At 55.4% G+C, this 9,219-nt stretch overlaps 1 protein-coding gene across 1 annotated transcript in view; it reads left to right on the top strand.

Moving 5' to 3' along the window:
* WNT9A (Wnt family member 9A) overlaps nt 1-6,925 on the top strand; it is a 29,657-nt gene extending 22,732 nt beyond the window's left edge. The window contains exons 2-4 of the mRNA XM_003803191.1: nt 3,162-3,418; nt 4,114-4,376; nt 6,442-6,925. Coding sequence (XP_003803239.1) covers nt 3,162-3,418; nt 4,114-4,376; nt 6,442-6,924 — 1,003 coding nt within the window. The 3' untranslated portion in view covers nt 6,925. The remainder of the gene's footprint in view (nt 1-3,161; nt 3,419-4,113; nt 4,377-6,441) is intronic.
* The last annotated feature ends 2,294 nt before the right edge of the window (nt 6,926-9,219 follow it).

Raw genomic sequence — 9,219 nt, 5'->3', positions numbered from 1 at the left:
TAGGTTTTTTTTTTAAATGGAGGGTCTTGCTATGTTGTCCAGCCTGACTGTATCTCCTGGCCTGAAGTGGTCCTCCCATCTTGGCCACTCAAAGTGCTGGGATTATAGGTGCAAACCACCACACCCAGGTAATCAATGTAATTTTAATGGGCATTTCTTTGAGGTTGAAGATCATGTCATAGGGTTTTTTTCTTTTTTTTTGAGACATAGTGTCACCCTTCGTACTGTGCCATGGTGTCACAGCTCACAGCAACCTCAAACTTGGGCTTAAGTGATCCTCTTGCCTCAGCCTCCCAAGTAGCTGGGACTACAGGTGCCCACCACAATGCCTGGCTATTTTGGGGGGTACAGTTGTCATCGTTTGGCAGGCCCAGGCTGGGTTCCAACCCACCAGCTCCGGTGTATGTGGCTGGTACCCTAGCCGCTGAGCTACAGGCACTGAGCCCGTGTCATAGGTTTTAAAAGCCAGCTGTATTTCCTTCCATTGACCTGAGAAAGTTCATTTGTTTTGTTTTCTACTGATTCCTTTAGTTATTGATTTATAGGAAAAGGTTTGTTTCTGCACACACACACACAGTTGGCCCCTGCTCTGGGATGTGAATTACAGACACTTCCTCTGATATGTCATTTGTCTGTTGGTCCTCTGACTCAGTGCTGCTTTATTTGCTATGCAGAGGTCTTTACACTTTGACATTCTCATCTATGACTGCCTTCAGGCCTCAGCTACTCCAGGGGTGAGGACTATCCTCCCTCTACACCCTCTGATGGTGTAGACATAACACTCGCCAACCCCACCTGGGCTCAGAACAGAGTCAGCTATCTATGGCTGTGCCTGTGGAGCTGCTTCTGGACCTGGGGCTCTCAGGGGCCCATAGTGGGCATCCTGTAGACCGTGGGCAGGGTAGCCTTGGAGCAAGTCCTCACGTTGCCCAGGGATACCCAGCCTTACTGCTCTGCCATCTTTATGATTCTGGGAGCGTCCCAAGAGAGGCCGGGAGACGGAGTTAATCACCATTAAAGCTGTTCTCTTGGCCCCATAGGCTCTGGCCTAACTTTGGCTGGTGACAAATTGTGCTAGGCAGTTGAGGCTATGGGCCCAGGTGGTGGGACCCCTGCCCTTCTCCCTTACCCATTGGCTAGGCCACGTTGGGAGGCCCCTGGCTTCAGCTTCCCATGTGCAGAGATTTAATATAGACTGCCTGATGGCAGGCTTCCTTCAGCCACCCCCCTCCCTATACCCCTCACAGTGTTTTGCAACCACCCAAGGTCCCCCAAGCCACCCACTATAGGGGTCCTCCTGGATCCTAGGATGTGCTGGCCCTGACATAGAGCTACTCTGACCTGGAGAATCCAGGCCTGTTCGAGGTGCAGGTGGGAGAGAGACTGTGGTTTTTCTGGGCGACACATTCTGGGCACAACTGTGCCATTCCTGTCTAGGGAAGAGGTCTGTGGTTTCTGCCATATCAGCTGCCTTTGTGTGTGGAGTGTAGTTTTTCCAGGCTCTGGCCCCAGCCCCCACCCATCTGGGCTCCACATGGGCAGCTATCTTGGGACCTCTGGTCTCTGGCCTTCCCGACTTGGAGCAGTCTGTGTACATAGATGTCCACAGTGCTGGTCTCAATGCTCCTGGGGAGTCCATTCCCTCTGCTGAGCCCCATCTAAGTGTCCTCAAGCCTTTGAGATGAAGTCATAACTCTTGGTGGGGCTTCAAGGGACTTCTGCCCCCACCAGCCCCATCTTGATCCTCAGGGTGACCCTTGGGGCCCTGGCATGAACTGGGCCTCCTTACTTTACCCCCAGATCTCTCCCTAACTGCCTCTCAGGACAACATCCCTGCTGGGAGGAACTGCCTAGCCCACCCATACTCTCCATGAGGCTCTCTCATGCTGCGTCATCCTGGAGACTTTTGGGACTGACTGGTAGGGCCCCTGGGTCACCCATTCCATCCTCAGTAGCCTGGTGCAAGGGTGTGTGTCTCAAATCCTGACCATGGCTTTCCCTAGCAGAGACCCTCATAGCAAACTGTGTGGAGAAGGTGTGTGTATGTGTGTGTGCGTGTGTGGGGTCTTTCCTGGGGTCTCCAACTATCTCCCTCTGTGTCCTCTGCCTGTGGCCCTGCTGGCAGACATCCTATGGTAGCCTTGGGTCTACCTATATGGCCTTGCCCATGGGAGGTTACAGAAGGAGTTCTTGGTTAGCCTGCCCCACTGGTCCTTTCTGTACCACTCAACCATGCCCCTCCCCACTCCTCACCTGCACCCTGGGCCCCGCTTCTCCTCCTGTGCCTGTACCCCAGCTGTATCCCTTCCCACTCTGCACCTCTTCCCTCCTGCTTCACCCTGCTTGTCCCCCAGGTGACCTTGCTGAGCTTCTACCTGCCATGGGTCTGTTTCCCACCTCAGGGAGAAGAAAGAAATGTGGCCCATGGCTTTCTGTCCACAGGGAGCTGACCCAGAGAGGGAGGAGCTGCTCCTTCAGGGCACTGGCCTGGGGAGCTTGTTTCTACTGATACTTATGTGGTGGGAGGCCCTGAGCCCTGCTTGTGTGTAGGTGGACACTTCTCCCAAGGACTGAAGGCCTGGGTCTACTCAAGGTGGCTGTGGCTGGTGCAGTCCACCTATCTAGAGACTTTGAGGCTGATGGTCTGAGCATAGAGCTGACAGGACTAGAATGGTGGTTATTTCCAGGGGGAACAGGTGATATCAGGGGCTGACCCCATAGACCAGGGTCAGGGCCTGGGCATTAGGTTGAGGTTGGGTTGGTTGTCCTCAGTGCTGGGGTCTGGCACAGGCCTTTCTGTGAAGATGAGAGCTCAGTGGTCTCGGGGGGGCTGCCTAAGAGGTCAGCTTAGCTTGGGGTCCTCAGCCAAGTCCTGCAGGTCAGCAGGAGTTTGTCTTGCATGGCCTTAAGCCTAGTAATGAATTACAAAGGCTGTCTCCAAGAAGAGGGCAGGCCATGACAAGGCATGTCTGACCAACTTAGCTTTAGGGTATTTCTGAGGTCCCTTAGGCTACTAGGGGCCCAGTCAGTCAGCTGGGGGGTCTGAAGGTCTTATTTTAGTTTTCTCCTGCCCCCTGGCCATGCTGCTCTCCCATGGGACTGTGCACACTTGGCTCTGCTGTCTCCCTTGCGCTGGCTCATTCTTACCTCTCTGTGCCCAGGCTGACTGGCAGTGAACCTCTGACCATCCTCCCGCTCACCCTGGAGCCCGAGGCAGCCGCCCAGGCACACTACAAGGCCTGTGACCGGCTGAAGCTGGAGCGGAAGCAGCGGCGCATGTGCCGCAGGGACCCAGGCGTGGCTGAGACACTGGTGGAGGCAGTCAGTATGAGCGCACTCGAGTGCCAGTTCCAATTCCGTTTTGAGCGCTGGAACTGCACGTTGGAGGGCCGCTACCGGGCCAGCCTGCTCAAGCGAGGTGAGTACTAACCCTCCCCTCTCTTACCCTTAGGGATAGTCCTTGGGGATGCCCTCAGGGAACCTAAGGCCCTGTCCCTGGGGCCTGCCCTCCCTTCAGCACAGGCACAACTCTTCCTACTGATGTGGGCCAATTTGCACAGTCTTTGGCAGGACTTCAGGCTGCCCGAGGCTGCCCTAATGGCTCTTGACTCATGCCAGGTGGCCAAGGGCCCAGTGGCTTCTGCTCCAGGCAAAAACCCTCCTCTCTCTTCTGCCCTTCCGTGTGAGGGTGCAGGGACTTGTGGGAGGTGTATTTAAACGTTCGGGACCTGAGAACCAGGGCAGGGCAGGACAGGACAGGACTTGCTAAGGGCCCCAAGGCAAGGGGCCTTGTAGGTTAGAAAGTAGGATGGGGGTCTCCAGTCACCGGGCCAGAGCCACTGTGGGCTCTGAATTCTCTCCCACTCACCCAAGCAGCCCCTCTTCCAGGGCACATGCAAGTGCCTCCTGCTCTCTGGGTGCCCACAGCTGCCCAGGAAGGTTCCGCACTCCTTGCCCTGTTTCCTGAACTTGAATACCAGCAAAGATCCTCGGAGCTCCCACACAGAATATGCGCTCCTGGAGGGTGGCTTGGCTGCAAGGCATATGAAATAAATGGGAGCTCCTGGGAGGCCTGGGCCCCGGGCCTCTCTGATTGGATCCTGCTGACCTCAGGCTTCAAGGAGACTGCCTTCCTCTACGCCATCTCTTCGGCTGGCCTGACGCATGCGCTGGCCAAGGCGTGCAGCGCCGGGCGCATGGAGCGCTGCACGTGTGATGAGGCTCCCGACCTAGAGAACCGTGAGGCCTGGCAGTGGGGAGGCTGCGGGGACAACCTCAAGTACAGTAGCAAGTTTGTCAAGGAGTTCCTGGGCAGGCGGTCGAGCAAGGACTTGCGAGCTCGTGTGGACTTCCACAACAACCTCGTGGGCGTAAAGGCAAGTGGGGCGGGGCTGAGCAAGGGAGGGTGGGTGCAGACAGAGGCCATCTGAGCAGGAGATGGAAGGGGGCTCTGGAGATAGGTTGATAGCTAGGCAGGCAATCAGCAATTGGTCAGCAGCACAGGAAAGGGTGGAGGTCACCTCTGCTCTCTCCAGTGCACTGCCAGCCAGGACCCTGGAGTTCTCTCTGTGCCTAGGTGAAGGCTTGGAGGAATGCCTGTGGTCCTCCATGGAGCAGGCTCCCATAGCCCCACACAGAAGAGAGCAGGGCCCAACTTGTTCCTGGTTAAGAGGAGGTGGGTATATGTGGACCCAGCTGGTCCAGGTCACAAGGATGATCTCTCTGGTTAGGCCATCTTACCAGGAGACTGGCAGGCTGGGCCCCACTTGGTAGACAGCAGCCACGGCAAGGAGGATGGTGGCCAGGGGATCCCAAGAAAGGGCTGTGAATATAGAACCCACTCTCCTAAGTCAGGGCTGAGTCTACATCCCTGTCTGTGGCCAGGATTCTCTTCTGAGGGACAGAAACCTAATTCAAAAGATGTAAGGGAGAAAGGGATCTCCTGGCCCTCCAAGGGCCACTGGCTGCCTTGTGCCTTGGCTGGGGTGAACCTGGCTTTCTGGCTGTCCTCTGGGCTCCCTGCAGCCTCTTGGCTCCTGTATCCACACTGCTGAGAGGAGGCATAGGATCCTATAACCTTCATTCTAGACAGAGCCCTCAGCATTGCCATTAAGCCTGAACAAGCTGAACCATAGAACACTGGCCCAGGGTTCAGCCAAGGCCATGAGACAGGCAGGGCCGGCTGCTCCGCCTCCTACCCTGCCGTCTTCTTCATGTCGGAATTGCGGGACGAGGTAATTAGAGCTGGCCCTGCTCTGAGCCCCTCTTTATTGAGAAGTCAGCATTCTGAATTGCCCACTTATTCAAGAATCAATTTCCCCCCTTTTGGAGCAGAGCTCTTCCTGCAGGGGTTGGGGGTCAGTGAAGGCGGATTAAATCCTGAAGGCAAGACCCTTTCTTCCCCTTGTGCCCAGCCCCTCCCTGCCCACTTGGCCCTTTTGTAAGCGATTATTGAAAAGTCAGAAATGTGAAAAGTTCTCCATTAGCTCTGCCTAGCCTGGGTCAGCCACATTTTAATTAAATTGGTCCGGGTTTCTCAGCAAAGCATCATTAAATGTGACTCTTTGTTTGCCTGGCCAGAGGGTAGCTACATTTCTTAATCCCCCTTGAGCTGACCTTCGCGGGGGTGGCTGGCGTGGGAGCTCAGAGGCCTGGTCCCACCTGGGAAAGGGCCTTCCCACTGGCCTGTCTTTGCAGGTGGGGCCCTGAGTCCTGGGTGGTAAAGGACCCAGCTAGGGTTCCCTAACAGCTCCCCAGATCTGGAATGTTGTGCTGGGCCATGCTTGCTTCTGCCTGTTTTTGGTGAGGGGTGCAGCCCTCTCCTCTCTGCAGCCACCCAGGAAGCCCTCCTAAAGTGCAGAGCTCTCTTTGTCCTTAGAAATTACGCTCATCAGGAGATGTGGCCTCTGCACTTCTATGGTGTTTACATCTACTTACTTACATCAGCAAGCTGACTCCATTGGCCTGTGGGGTGGGGGGACGCCCCTATACATGTGACAGCACCTGGCCCCAGTGCTTGGAGAATGAGTGGGTGCATGATCCGCTCAGACATAGACTACTGGGTGAGGTCACATTTGTCCTCACCCAAGCAGCGAACAACTCACTGAGACCAGACACATGAGATCTTGAACAGGGCTGGGATTGTTGACAGTGGGCCCTGCCCTCTGCAGGGACAGACTTTGGTGGGAAGGGAGTGTCTTAAAGGGGTGAGGACCAGCCTCTCCTCATGGAGATGCAGAGGTGGCCCCAGTAGGGACCAAGGAGCTGGCCACAGAGCCTCTATCCTGGGCAGTCCATGGCTTGGAGGAGGAGGGACAGGCCTATGAGTTGGGAGCCTAGGCTAGACATGTGATGGTTCTGGCCTCTCCAGGGGGCTTCTGTAGGCTCTTGGTGGGCCTGTTTAGCCTGGACCTTATGTCTGTCCTCTCTCCCTCCTGGCAGGTGATCAAAGCTGGTGTTGAGACCACCTGCAAGTGCCACGGTGTATCAGGCTCATGCACAGTGCGGACCTGCTGGCGGCAACTGGCGCCCTTCCACGAGGTGGGCAAACACCTGAAGCACAAGTATGAGACGGCACTCAAAGTGGGCAGCACCACCAACGAGGCCACTGGTGAGGCAGGCGCCATCTCCCCGCCAAGGGGCCGGGCCTCGGGGGTGGGCAGCAGTGACCCTCTGCCCCGCACCCCAGAGCTCGTGCATCTAGATGACTCACCCAGCTTTTGCTTGGCTGGCCGCTTCTCCCCGGGCACTGCCGGCCGCAGGTGCCACCGTGAGAAGAACTGTGAGAGCATATGTTGTGGCCGTGGCCACAACACACAAAGCCGGGTAGTCACAAGGCCCTGCCAGTGCCAGGTGCGCTGGTGCTGTTATGTGGAGTGCAGGCAATGCACACAGCGTGAGGAGGTCTACACCTGCAAGGGCTGAGGGGCTCCATTAGCACATGGCTGGGGTGGGGTTCGTGCTTGTGCCCCAGGCCTCGGCCTCCTCCTCTGACCCGAAAGCATTGCACCGATGCTTTCCGAGCTGTCCTTGTCCGAGCATGCCAGGCCTCGGGTGAGGAGCAGCCCTCGGCATGTGCACCTTTATGACCATGTGGCCTTCATGCATGTGTGGCCACCCGTGGGGGACTGGCCTGGCATGGGCTGTCCCAGCAGCAGCACTGTCTTCAGAGAGTGAAACCACTAGGAGAGGACAGAGCCTACCTGGTCCCTGGGGGCCCAGCTGCCCACATGCCCAGGCTCAGGGGACAGTGCCCTTTCCCCTCTGACGTTGAGCACTTCTCTTTGGAGTGAATATCAGTGACTTTTAAATTATTCTTCTTATTATTTAACTAATATAATAATTATTATTTCCTCCGTCCCTGCCATCCCCAAGGCTGCGACTCCCTACCCCCAAACTGCTCTCAGCTCAGCCCCAGTCTGGGAAGGCCTCTTCGTCCGTCCCTACACACTCCCTCCTAACTCTGTTTGCCTCTGATCTGCTTTGTCGTTTGAAACCACTAGATCAAGATAGACATGTTGTCGTTGTTAAAGAAATAAAGCAAACTGTGTCTGCCTGCAGCCCTCGGGGCTATTGGAAGCCAGCTCCCGCACCCACGTGCCAACTGTGCTGTGCTGTGCTGTGCAGTTGTCCCTGTTCCATGCCTATGGGCACTTGACCTAGCATCTGGGTGTCCCAGTGCAGATTTTGCAGCTGGGGGCGACCCAGGGAAATGCTGAGGTGAAGGTGCAGGGCGGGTTCATTCATGCCATGAGGAAGCCCACACTGTCTCTGTGTCACTGGGGAGAGGCAAGGTGGGGACAGATGTAGGTGGAGAGAGTTTAGCAATGGAATGTTGTTCTTTTTGGCTGTGCTGTTGTCTTTGCAGGGGAGAGGGTGGCCTATGCTGGCCTGGTGTGTTTTGAGTGTGTGTGTGTGTGTGTGTGGGTCTTGTGAGCATGTGTGTGCATGCTGTGCTGGTGTGGTCAGCGGTCAGCAGGGCCATGCCCTTCCTCAGAGCACTGTGCCATGCTGTCCGTGGCGTGAACAGCAGCCGCTGGCCCTGGGCTTCATCTGGTGGGTGTCTCAGTGGAGTCTGGGTGGGCTGCAGGTGTGGATGCAGGAACTACTGAGTGAGGGGGTTCCTTGGAGCCCTGGGGTCTCCAGGAGGCTGGGGACTATTTTTAAAAGAAAACCTATTTATGTGGATGTGGATCTCTGTTGTCCCTGTTTTATAATGTATATAGTAAAGTTTCTTTTCCTGTGGTTCAGAGAACATCTCCATGCATAACTGCATGCTGAGAAAACTGTCCCAAAGATGGGTGGCCTCCCCAAGGTCTTGTCCCCAGAAAAGAATGTAGGTGGCTGTATGCAATGGCTGTTAGAGGGAGAGGACATTGGGTTTGTCCCTCAGTCTAATGCAGGTCTGTCTAGGAATTAGGATGGCACATAAGTGTTCTCCGCGAATGTCTACACCTGCCGGGATCCCCAGCAGCAGAGCTGGCCATGCTCTCACGACAAGACTGTTGCTCAGTCACTTTTGGGTCTGTGGGAAGGCATCAAGTCAGAGGAAGGGTATTTTTTTATTGAATACCACATTTAGCTCTATGTCATAAATATTCAGAAAAGTATTTTTTTAAACAAAGCAGACTGAAAATGTCCGCTGGCTGGTTCGTCTCTATACAGATATATATTAGAATGTCTTGCTGAATGAAGAAGTGACTCCCAACTGTTGGAGCCTCCTGTTTAATGTGCTTCTCTTCCTTGCAGCAGAGTGGAAGAAGTGTGGTGCAGGTGGGACACGGAGTGCCAGGGCTGCCCCCTGTTTGGCCTTACTGTGGAGCTAGGTGGTCCCAGCTGCCTTCTCCCAACTTACCCCACTGTGGGGGATCTGGACTGGGGCCTGCCTGTGGCCAGGTGTGGGCAGGGAGGGGCAGATGGGAGAAGGACCCCTGTCTTTGTGTTTGGAGTCTTGTGCGAGCCGATTGATTTCTCTACCTCATCTGTGTAGCTCTTAGGTGTATACCCGAGTGACTGTGGAGAATGTATTTATTTAACAGCTTTGTATAACAGAATTGAAATAAATGGAAACACTAAATAAATGTATTTTAAATTATAGCCACATCTCAATCTGCTGCTTTCACAGGGGTGTCTGTGGGCCTGGAAGGAGGGCGGGGCGGGGGTGGTGGTGGAGGAGGTGGAGGGAGGAGGGCCTGGGGGAAGGAGGACTAGGGAGAAGGG

The sequence above is a fragment of the Otolemur garnettii genome, unplaced genomic scaffold (genome assembly GCF_000181295.1).
Source record: "Otolemur garnettii isolate 467f Iridium unplaced genomic scaffold, OtoGar3 scaffold00285, whole genome shotgun sequence".
Lineage (NCBI taxonomy): Eukaryota > Metazoa > Chordata > Mammalia > Primates > Galagidae > Otolemur > Otolemur garnettii.
This window is presented reverse-complemented; position numbering and strand designations above follow the sequence as displayed.